This window comes from Panthera leo, chromosome A1 (assembly GCF_018350215.1).
Source record: "Panthera leo isolate Ple1 chromosome A1, P.leo_Ple1_pat1.1, whole genome shotgun sequence".
Classification (NCBI taxonomy): Eukaryota; Metazoa; Chordata; class Mammalia; order Carnivora; family Felidae; genus Panthera; species Panthera leo.
In genome coordinates, this window is record NC_056679.1 from 126,389,820 (window position 1) to 126,401,745 (window position 11,926).

General features: G+C 44.7%; 1 protein-coding gene across 1 annotated transcript; it reads right to left on the reverse strand.

The window, feature by feature from the left end:
- Positions 1–839: 839 nt before the first annotated feature.
- PLK2 (polo like kinase 2) lies at positions 840–6,775 on the reverse strand. The gene is made up of 14 exons (XM_042939518.1): positions 6,394–6,775; positions 5,691–5,798; positions 5,430–5,546; positions 5,119–5,248; positions 4,791–4,878; positions 4,223–4,318; positions 3,913–4,111; positions 3,676–3,823; positions 3,233–3,330; positions 2,791–2,920; positions 2,308–2,548; positions 2,056–2,185; positions 1,677–1,787; positions 840–1,541 (listed from the first exon to the last, which is right to left on the reverse strand). Exons 1-14 carry the CDS (start codon positions 6,661–6,663, stop codon positions 1,350–1,352), a joined length of 2,058 nt encoding a protein of 685 aa, XP_042795452.1. The 5' UTR covers positions 6,664–6,775; the 3' UTR covers positions 840–1,349.
- Positions 6,776–11,926: the final 5,151 nt, after the last annotated feature.

The window sequence follows — 11,926 nt, forward strand, 5'->3', positions numbered from 1 at the left end:
TTTGATGTTTATTTGAGAGAGAGCGAGAGAGAGAGAGAGGGCGAGCATGCACGCAAGTGGGGGAGGGGCAGAGAGAAAGGAGAGAGAGAATCCCAGGCAGGCTCCACCCTGTCAGCACAGAGCCCGTTGCAGGGCTTGAACTCACCAAACCATGAGATCATGGCCTGAGCCGAGACCAGGGGTGGTAGCTTAACTGACTGAGCCACCCAGGCGCCACCCCTTTTTTTAATTAAATGTTTTTAGTTTTGAGGAACAGAGTGTGAACAAGGTAGGGGCAGAGAGAGAGAGGGAGGGAGGCAAGGAGACCTAAAATCTGAAGGAGTCTCCAGGCTCTGAGCGGTCAGCACAGAGCCCAATGGGGGGCACGAACCCACGGATTGCAGGATGGTGACCTGAGCCAAAGTCGGACGCCTAATCTACTAAGTTGCCTAGGCACCCCCAAGCTGAAAATGAGTTTTAAGGTAATACTCCTGAGAGAAACTGGTTGTGGATTTAGTAGGAGGACCTATTGTGGTTGTAACAAGAATAGTATTGTTGTTATAATCTTCTCTTCTCAAGCGAGATCTACCCAGAAAATGTGATTGCACTTTAGGTGTTAAGGATTTACTTTCTACAAAGTACTATCAATGAAGCCAAAGAGCTAACTTTCTGGCATGATTCTATACTCCATGTCACACCCAAGCGTGCCAAAGAATCCATGATCAAAGCATGTGTGATGCCGTGATGTACCATACAATAGACAGTGGGCCACAATTTCTGCTTTTTCATACTCTTTATTGCCAACAGTTTAAAATGGTCAACATAAAAAAAAAGAAACATTTTGATAATAAATACTGCTCTTTGGGCTGTAATAAATAAAAAGTTTATTAACAAGGAATGCACTTTTCCAGCCACAAGTGTCTTCAAAAATTAACAAAAAAAAATTATATATGGCCATAGTTCACAGTTGAGCAGCCAAAAGCTGCTCCGATTACAGCCTTTAAACGACATGGGAGCTTCCTCCCTTCTCCCTCCCCTTCGGGAAGTATATTCACAGTTCCAAGTCCTCTGTCTGAAATGCTCTCAACAGAGAGAAGAGTCAATGCACCTTCCTGCGAAATTGTCTGAAAAACCTTTTAATACAGGTACATCAAGCAAAACTGCATTCTGGTTCACGCTCAGACTGTCCAAAGTTAAGAAGTGTATGCGTCAGCCTGGTCTGGTTCTGCCCAGTCCAGCAGGCCCCAGAGGAATTGTTTTCGTACCACCACCTGTCCGTCTTTTTCAACATGCTATAGATCATCTGACTGCTTCCCTGTAGATCTCACAGTGGAAAAGAGGAGTCCCATAGGGTCCATTAAAGAAGTCGTTTAATTACATCTCTGTAAGAGCATGTTCAGAGCGTATTCCATTCGATTTTTTAATTCTGATGAACAGCCAGACATCAGCAGAGTTGTCAGTCTGAATGTTGTAGATATCCTGTCCTCGTTGATGTAAGTCAGCAGGTATTCTTCATTTTGGCTACAGATGATTATTTTCGTATGATCATGGTAGAAATTCACCTTTCAAAAGGAAACGTAAATATTAGATCTCTACAGATACTCAAGAATTAGTAAAGTGTGTCCAATCATTAAATGGCTACCTGAAAATCACTTTTTGTGACCTAAACACACACTTTCCTGAAGGGTTTCGCTTACCTGAAAGGTGCCATCATTGAAGAGCATCATTAAGGCCTTATCAGATTTGAGCCACTGAAGGAGGTAGAGCCGAGGTCTTCGAATATCGGTAACACTAGGCAGATCACCACCCTAAAAGCAATTGGGAGAGTTAGTGCCCATAACAATTTTGCAGTTTGCACTCCATTCTTCTAGGCAAATGCCTCTCCAAGTTGAGCAAGCATCAGAATGTCCTGGAGATTCTTGGCCCCACCCCCCAGAGATTCTGATTCAGTAGAGAGCTAGGGTAGGACAAAAGCATCTGCACCTCTAAAAAGCTTCAGAGCTGTGCAGATGCCACTGGTCTGTGGGCTACACTTCAAATATTACTGCTCAAACGCCACATCCAGGAGGTACTTACATCCATGAGGTTCTCCTCCATGTAATGAGAGAAGTATTTGAGCACCGTCACTTGACTAATGAATTGTTCAGGGGCATCTGTTGCTGGGAAAACAGAGCACTGGCCAAGCTCTGCGTAATAGTGAACTGTTCTGAAAAACAGGAACCATAGGGAGAGAGAAGAAACAAAATAGAGGCCATTAGTCACTGGTTTTAGATTTCTTGAGTGCAAGAATACAGAAGTGACAGAATCTCGTTAGTTGGACATACTTACTTTTTGTCTGGAAGGAGGCTCATGTGAGCACCATTGTTGAAAAGGACACCTACAGTGTGGTCTGAGAGCTGGTACCCAAAGCCATATTTGTTAGAGTAATCGACCCATTTGGTGACCCACTGAAAGGAAGTGCTCAGCTGCTCTTTGGGAATGCAGTCAGCTTCTGGCATGTTTTCTAGACATCCTCGAAGGACTCTTGCCACTGTGTCCGCAACACTTCCCATGGTACTGTCCTCGAGGCCTAGAAAGTCAGAGAAAGTTGTAAACTAATTAACAATAAAACCTTAGGCGTTGGTAGCTTCTAACTTTCCCTCCACTATTTCTAAGGACATGAGGGACTCAAAATTGTTGCTCGGCTTTTTCCGATTCCTCCAATTTTGCTGGTACTGTGTAATTAGGCCGCAAAACAAACTGACTCCAGTTACTTAGTATTAAGCACTGGCATTTATAGTCTCATTTAAAATGCCAATGATGGCAACTTACATTCGCTGCTACTGCTGCAGCTGCCAAGAGTGCCTCTGACTATCATGCGAATAGCATCTCCAATCTGCTGCTTATTTTCTACTGCAGGTGTTCCCGATCTGGCGACTGTAGTGGTAGGTGGCTGGAGCTCCTAGAAAAGAGAAGAGTCAGACAAGGAGTCAAACATCTAAAATTCATTTGAGGTTGAGAATTCTCGGTTAAGCTGAGATTGTGGCAACTGGTGGGAAAGCTTATCAAAAAGCAGTGGACACAAAAGATAGTTCAGTGACTCGAGTGCATGCCTCGTTAAACTAAAAAACAAAATCTTTTAAAAGGTTCGAAGAAAAGCTTGAATCATGATCATCACATGCTTGAATCGTGATCATCATAACCCATGTGATAATTAACAAAGAACAGAAATGATATAAAGTGTTTGTATCTATTTTATTCTTTTCCAGCATACCTCATCTGTCCTGTGTTTGCTGGGCTGCTGAGTTATTGAAGTCTTTTTCAAATCATGCCTAAGCTTGTAAATTTCTTCATCTTCTTTAGACACTCTATCTGTAAATCAAAGACAAGAATTATGAGCATTAGTCTGCTAACAAGGTAGGAACAGAGCTAGCCACATTTCCTCCTTTTGTGTTAGTAATCAGCTTATGAGCATTCAAGGCTAAACAAGCATTTTATCATTACCATCAGCTGCAATTAGGCAAGGAGCACACTTTAATGTGTATGGGGAAAAAAAAGCTATCCATCACATTTTTCAGTAGAGTTTTATCATACTATAAAAAGTTCAACAGTATTCAAACATACTGGCTGTTATGCTAACATAAAAACATTCTTTTAACTAACTTATCAGATTTAAACATACTGGATCCAGAAGAACAGAAGAAGTCTTATACTTACTATGTGTGTCAATGTATCTTGCTTTGTCTTTTTTGCCACCAAAAAGAGCAGCAGCTGCTTTCTTAAAGAAATTCTTAGCTGGGCTTGACAAGTGGAAATCTGGAACGGTATGACAGCAGCTGGAAGAGAGTCTGTCTGGAGTGAAGCCCTGCGTAGTGTCAGAAAAGACTTTTCAGTAACCAGTTGGGTAACTGTCATCAAAAGCATGCAATAAAAAGACACAAGAAACATGCCAACCTGCAAAAAAAATTCATGTCGAATGATGTCATCCAAACTGGGACGATCCTCAGGATTTTTGGACAACATGCTAGCTATTAAGTGCTTAGCTGGAGCCAGCAATGACGATGGCATTGTATACCTGGCTTCTCTTATGCACCTGTAAGTTTCTTTCAGATTTGTCGTTTCAAAGGGGGGTCTTCCTAGTAACATTGTATACCTGTGTGCAAGATAACACTTCTTTAGGAATGGTCATAAAGTAACTCTTTTCGAATGTGAAAAAAATCTAAACCCAAATTTGCATTTTGATCATTTTGGTGCATTTACTTACATTACACAACCTAAGGCCCAAATGTCTGATTCACAGCCGTGTCCTTGCTTGTTGAGGACTTCAGGGGAGAGATAATTTGGGGTACCACATATTGTTCTGGAAAAGCAAAATATGAAGGTCTCATTAAGAACTGTTCTACTGTTTACACTTAGTTCTCTGGATAAAACCTTAAGAGTGTTATGTTGAATTTCTATTTAGAAAAATTTGACTTTTGATTTTTGCCATCTCAACAGTTAACAGTTGACCAAGTGGCTTAATTATTTTTAATGCATGTACAATTGTTTTCAGCCACGTGACAGCGTTTTTAAACCAACTGAGACCACGTACAGCAGAGCGTTTGTGTAACATTTCAGGCAAATATGAGACAGATTTGTTTCATAATCAACTTATAGGTATGAGGTCCTCTGCCTCGTCCACAGTGGGCACTTAGTGTTTCCATGGATTAACATCATTGTGGTCTGTGAATTTTAAAATCAGCTGACCCTTCTCCAACACATTAACTGGAAAATAATAAGAGCATATTTGGTCTCTGTAAAACCTTGTCAGGATGTATCTTTCTGAGTCTTACCTCCTTCTGTGCTCCAAGGGTTCCAGCCTGGCTGCCAAGCCGAAGTCCCCGACTTTTAATTCCATGGCTTCGTTAATAAAGAAGTTCCCTAGATGGTAAAGAAAACAAAACCTCAGTCCCCTTGAAAAGATGTTCCCACCAAATACACACACACACACATCCTCTTTGGAGGCAGGCAGCCAGTTGTTGACTAGTAAAGTCACAGATTCAAAAGCAAGACGGCACAGGCTAGATCCCAACTAGAAACAGTAATACACAACGAGGCAGACAGGGAAGAAAAGAACACCTCTCCCTAACACGAAATCAGTGTTTGGAACAAAGGGCTTACCTAGTTTGAGATCTCTGTGTAGGATTTCTTGTTCATGAAGGTACTTCAGTCCAGACACAATCTGCCTGAGGTAGTATCGGACTTCTGGCTCCGTCAACACCTTCCTCGCTTTCAAGATATGAGCCATGGACTAGGAAGAGCAGAAGGAAAAAAGACAGTGTGTCAGAGTTATGGGCATCAGTAGTTGTCCTGCACAAGGTGCGTGATGAAAGTTAACACTGCAGGAAAGTAACTGCCACCAGAGCAAAACCGCCGATACAAGGCGATGTGACGGGGGGCGCGGATGGACTGGGACAGGGGTTAACGCTCACCCTTCGACTGCAGTATTCCAAGAGAATGTAAATGTTCTCTTTGTCCTCAAAGTAGTGGTAAAACTGCACTACATGCTTGTGATGAAGGATTCTGTGAAGCTCTATCTCTTTGTCAATCTGAAAGAAAAAGCAAAACCAGGCTTATGAGCCTTCTGTCACCGCTTCCAAGCCAGCTGCTTACACACGCAGAAGACATTTTCTTAGCAGGGAAGGGCCATTCCTGCACACAAAGAAAATACTTTACTCAACAGTCATACACACCTTTTCCCTTTGATGAGGTTTGGCTACTCTGCTGTGAGGAATAATTTTTGCAGCATAGACTTTGTTGTTGGTCAGATCTGTCATCTCGTAACATTTTGCAAAGCCACCCTGAAAACAAAGCCGAGAGAGCACTGAGTGTGGTAGAAAAACGGACAGTACATGTTTTTAAAAATGAATAAAAATTAGAAAGGAACGCAACGTTACGGATGGGAGTGAGGGTGGAAAGACGTGTGCACTGTACTTTTTAAAAGCTCCTTCGCGAAGCCAAAAGCATTCCTGAAAACAGGGAACCGGTTCCCCTTCTCCCTTTACAAAGAGGAGCTTTATGGAGGGGGTTGGGAACAGGGAGATGAAAAATAATGTCTGAAGAGACCCGTCAAGAAAATTCCCTGGGGGGGCAGGCGGAGGAAGCTAGGGGCGCGAGCAGAAAGCCCTCGCTTCTGGCCTCCAGATCAATTTCTTGGGGCTGCGGGACGCACGGAGAGCTGAGGCTAAGGATATAAAAAGCCAACCCGGCGCTGTCAGCGCACAAAAGCCAGAGCAGGGCAGGTGAATACGACCCGCCCGGATCGGAGCCCCGGAGAAGCCAAAATGCGGGGACTCAGGGTCCGGCCGGCTCGGGGGTGGGGGGGGTGGGGGTGGGGGATGCCCGGGCAGACCTCCCAACCGCCCGTCCGGCAGCCAGGCGCCCGCCGCTCGTCACCTTTCCCAGCACTTTGCCCCGGCAGTAGCGCTTCCCCGTCGTGGGGTCGACGATAATCCGCGAGATCTCGGCCCCCGAGTGCGAGTGGTGATGATGGTGGTGCGGGGCCGCCGGCTGCCCCTGCGCCTGGGGCTGAGGCGGCTGCGGCTCCTCAGGGGGCTGCTGCGGCCGCTTCTTCTTAGAGTCCCCGCCGCAAGCCTTGCCCAGCGCCTGCTCACACATCTTGGTGCTGGCGGCCGGCTGGTAGGTGATAGTCCGCAAGAGCTCCATCGTCGCCTCACCGCCCGGCACTGCCAGCTGTCACCTCCAAGGCGCGGACACAAGTCCGAGCCGGCCCTCACCCTCGAGCCCCCGCCGCCACCTCCTACAACCCACGCCCGACGTCCGCTTCCACTTGTGAGAGTGCGAACGCCCGGAGAAGTCTTATATACGGGCCGAGAAGGGGGGCGGAGAATCGAAACGGGATGCGACGTCACGGACGACGCCCCGCCCACCGGCCGTCCGAGAGCGCGGGTCGGACGCCACGTCTGGACCGGCCGCTGGGGTTCTTCTTGCGAGCGGCATGCAGACAGGGGTTGTGTAGCTCGTGCGCCGGTCTCGGGGAAGGATCACCGCAGCGGACAGGGCGACAAAGAAGTCCGGCAATTCCGGGACCGCCACCCCATTCTTCGAATGCTCTCAGGTTCTGGGTTTGAAATGGAAACCCGAGGGCTTGGCGCCAGGCCCCATCCCCTCCCTCAGCCCCGCCCTCGCCCCGCCCTCGCCCCGCCTCACTCGCCGGGTGTCCCGGCGGCTAGGCGTGCGAGCCCGGCAGGGCGCTGTGCCAACGCGGGTCCCCTCCCCTGCACAGTCCTACTTGACCGCCTCGCAACCTGACGCCTCCAGTCAGGTGTGACTGTGTCCAGAGTCCACTGCACAGGCACGTGAGGCCTCGCCCTGACCATCTGGAGGACCTCGGTGCTGCCGTTCGCTGGCCCTGCCGCCACCCAGCACGGCCGCCCGCATTATTACCCCATCAGCTCGCTTCTCGATGGGGTACTGGGGGTGGTAGTGCCAGCGAAAGGCGAGGATTCTTAGAGCAAGGCGTACCGAGCTCAACGCCGCTTCTCAATGAGGCGGGCCCAGGCCGGGGCCTGTAGGCTGACCAAGCCAAGTCCCATTTAGGCCTTCCTGGCCTCTGCCCACCGCGCAGAGCGGGTCTTTGTAGGAGGTCAGGTCCTTAACCTTGGAGAGGGAGACAGCCCCAGGCGAAAGTCTTCATCTTCTGGCTGCTCTCAGACTGGGGAGCAAGGGCGTCATCTCCTGGGAAGTATTAGAAGCGCAGGCACGGATTCGAATGGGGAGCGGTTTACAACGTGGGCCTTACTTGATAGTAAGTGGTGTTAAAAGGGCTCCTGGTGCTAATTATGGTTTACCATCGAAGTCATCTATCACTTCTTTTTCGGAAGGGCTTAGGCACAATGCGTCCTTTAAATGGCTCATTAAGTCACAGGGCTGCCCTGGTGCTGGGAGAGAATGCAAGGCCTTTTCCCCCTGCAGGGGGACTGGTAGGATGAAGGGAGGGACATTGGCTAATGAGCTTCAACATGGCTTAGATTCCTGTTCCCGGATTTTGCTATTCACTTTTGCTGACCGAGGAACACCTGTTTCCCTTGCTGTGCTGGCAACAGTGGAACATTTATTAAGAACAAGGCACCGTGTATAGTATTTTGAAATGCCTTATGTAATCCTACAACAGTTGGGAGTGGGAAATACTGTTATTCCCATTTTACAGATAAGGAAACTGGGGTTTAGTTAACTGTTCTATGTATATGTTAGTAGACCACCCAAGTTATGTTGATGCGCAGTAGACAAATCTTTTAATCTAAGGTTAACAAGATGCGGTAAACCGTTTTTTGATACTAAATGCCAGGGGCTCTTTCCAGTACCAGATTAATGAACCTCTGGCAGGTACTTAGAAAAAGGGTTTGCTCCAGTCCACTCTCAAGTTTAGGTATGCATGGTGTCAGTTAGACAAGCATTTCCAGAGGCCTTCTGTGTCAAACACTTCCCACCTAATGTAGAAGGAGACTTCACTGGCATTACAGAGTAGGAAGGGAACGTCTTTCTGGTTCTTTACACAGTTCAGGGCAAGCACAGGCATGTCTCTCATAAGTGAAAGTAGACTTTACTCCCACGATGATCAGGGCTGGAATAAGGGTGGGGTGGAAATGAAGAATTACATAATCTTCCCCTTCATTCATAAGCCTAGGGTGACTTTTGGTCCCCAGATTTATGCAAACCTATTCACTAGCCTATTCACAGCAGGCTTGCTGGTTAGAAAAGACCACCTTAACTTCCAGAGCTAATCCCACACCATATCTTTATTTTACTGGCTGACAATGAACTTTTTATCTCTAATTGTTTATGGCCTTCTAAGAGAAAAGGACTGTGAAGAACAGGTGGTCGGGGTATCTTTCATTATTATTTCAACTCTTTGGTTATCCTACACTATTGTATATATTTTTAGCAAATGTACTTAATTAAGCATTCGACAAACCACTTAACATTCCATATGAAGTTCAGATCTACCCTTCAAAACATTCTAGTATTTACTAAAAGATTAACACTGTGTGTGTGTTCTGAGATTTCCTGGCCAACCTTGAAAATCTGATTTTTCAGTTTGTGGTGCCATCACGTGGGCAGAACTAGAATTGCAGTTCATCGAACATAAAGAGGAAGTAAGTGGTACCTTCCGATGGAGATCATTCTTTAATTACAAAGTTTATTTCTCTGTAGTTCTACAGATTTAATGCAAATACAATCAAAATCCCAATATGATCTCTAATGACACTTGGCAGGCTGATTCTAACCTTCATAGCAACGTGTAGGTGATCAAAAATAGCCAAGTCCCTTTAAAGAAGAAGAAAAGGGGCAAGGCCTTTCTCTACCAGCTATCATCACTTATAATGAAGCACAGTCCTCTCACAGGGATAGACTGATCAATGGAATAAAGTGCCTAGAAATAGCTCCACATTTGTATGGAACTTTGGTAGATGACCAAAGAGTCATGATAGATCAGTGAGGAAGCGCGGGACTGTTCAGTAAATGGAACTAGAAGCCAATGGTTTTTCCATATTAAAACAAAGTAAACTCCATAGCTCACACTGGATTCGTTTTCCAGGGCTGCCACTGCAAATACCACAGATTGGGCAGTTTAAATGACAGAAATTTTTCTCACAGTTCTGGAGTCTGGAAGTCCAAGGTCAAGGTGTGGGCAGGCTTGCTTTCTCCTGAGACCTCTTGGCTTGCGGATGAGTGCCTTCTCGCCGTGTCCTCACATGGTTGTTCCTCTGTGCACAAGCATCCTTGGTGTCCCCTTGTGTGTCCAAACTTCCTGCAATAAGGACAGAACTTAGAGTGGAGTAGGGCTCAGGCATGTTCTCACTTGAATGTTAAATGTCCTCATTTAACCTGAATTACCTTTTTAAAGTTAGTTTATTCATTTACTTATTTTGAGATTGGGAGGCAGAGGGTAGAGAGAGAGAGGGAGAAAGAGAGAATCCCGACAGGCTCTGCACTGTCAGTGCAGAGCATGATGTGGGGCTGGAACCCAGGAACCATGAGATTATGACCTGAGCTGAAATCACGAGTTAGTTGCTTTACCGACTAAGCCCCTCAGGCGCCCACTGAATTGCCTCTTTAATGGCCCTGTCTCCAAATACAGTCGTCTTCTGAGGAGTCAGGGGCTTCAATACATGGATGTTGAGGAAACACAGTTCAGCCTATAAACACTACATGCAAAAAAAATCTCCAGATAGAGTAAGGACTTGAATTCAAGAACAAAGAAAATAATAGTAGCAAGTATAAGCAATCAACTTTCTGAGCATAGGGTATGGAAAGAGTTTTGTTTTGTTTTGTTTTTTAGTTGAGATCTAATTGACATGTAGCTGTATTAGTTTTAGGTGTACAACGCATTGATTTGATATAGGTAAATATTGTGAAATGGTTAACACAGTAAATTTCCATCTTTGCAAATAGTTACTTTTTTTTTCTTGTTGATGAGAAATTTTAAGATCTACTTTGTTAGTCACATTCACATATAAGAACAATATTGTTAACTATAGTCATCTTGCTATATGTTACGCCCCCAAGACATACTAGTCTTATTACAGGATGTTTGTACCTTTTGACCCCCTTCACCTGTTTTGCATCCTGACCCTAACATCTGCCACCCACCAATCTGTTTTCTGCCAGGAGTTCGGTTTTTTTTAGTTTCTAGATAGAGTGAGAACACACAGTATTTGTCCTTCTCTTTGTGACTTAATTCACTTGGCATAATGCCCTGAGGCATTTCGTTGTTACAAATAGCAGGATAGCCTTCTTTTTTTAATCACTGAATAATATTCTATTATATATATATATATATATATGCAAATTACATTTTCTTTATTCATCTGTTGATGGACATTTAAGTTGTTTCTATACACTGGCTGTCATTACTGATGCTTCGGGGAGCATGGGCATACTGTTATCTATTTGAAATTATGATTTTGTTTCTTTGGAGATATACCTAGAAGTGGAATTGCTGGTCATATTGTGTTTCAGTTTTTAATTTCTTGAGGAAACTCCATACTGTTTTATACAATGTACCAGTTTACATTTCCATCAAGAGTCTACAAGGGTTCCCTTTTCTCCATATCCTTGCGTGCATTTGGTATCTTTTGTCTTTCTGAAAACAGACATCCTAAAAGGTACTGCATGGTGTCTCGTTGTGGTTTTGGTTTTACATTATATTTGATGTTGAGGATTTTTTCGTGTACCTGTTGGCCATTTGTACATCTTCTTTGGAAAAATGTTTATTCAAGATCTTTGCTCAGTTTTAATTGTGTGTTTTGTTTTTTACTATTATATGGGTTCCTGGTATATTTTGGATAATAACTCCTTATCAGATGAGTGGTTGGCAAATATTTTCTTCCATTTCATAGGTTGCCTATTCTTTTGTTGATAGTTTTCTTTGCTGTGCAGAAACTTTTTAGTTTGATGTAGGCTGATGACAATATGTGCATCTTCTTTGATTTTTTTTAACCTCTTATTTTGAAATAAAATTCTTTATCCCTTGTCCATTGTTAAAAAATTGAAGAATATAGAAACACTAAAGGAGGCAGGTATTGGTAAAATTCACTATAAGAATTCAGAGTGCTTAGGTGGCTCACTCGGTTAAACATCTGACTTCGGCTCAGGTCATGATCTCACAGTTCGTGGGTTTAAGCCCCATGTCTGGCTCTGTGCTGACAGCTCAGAGCCTGGAGCCTGCTTCGGATTCTGTGTCTCCCTCTCTCTCTCTCTGCCTCTCCCCCACTCATGCTTGCTCTCTCTCTGTCTCTCTCTGTCTCTCAAAAATGAATAAATGTTTTAAAACATTTTTTAATTCATGTAAGATGCAATGATAAATAATCCTAAAGTGGTCTTCTCCCTTACTCCTCTATTATGGATTTCTTGGCATGTCATCCAGGTAGTGATTTCATTCCTCTGCTCTCCATCCAGATGGCAG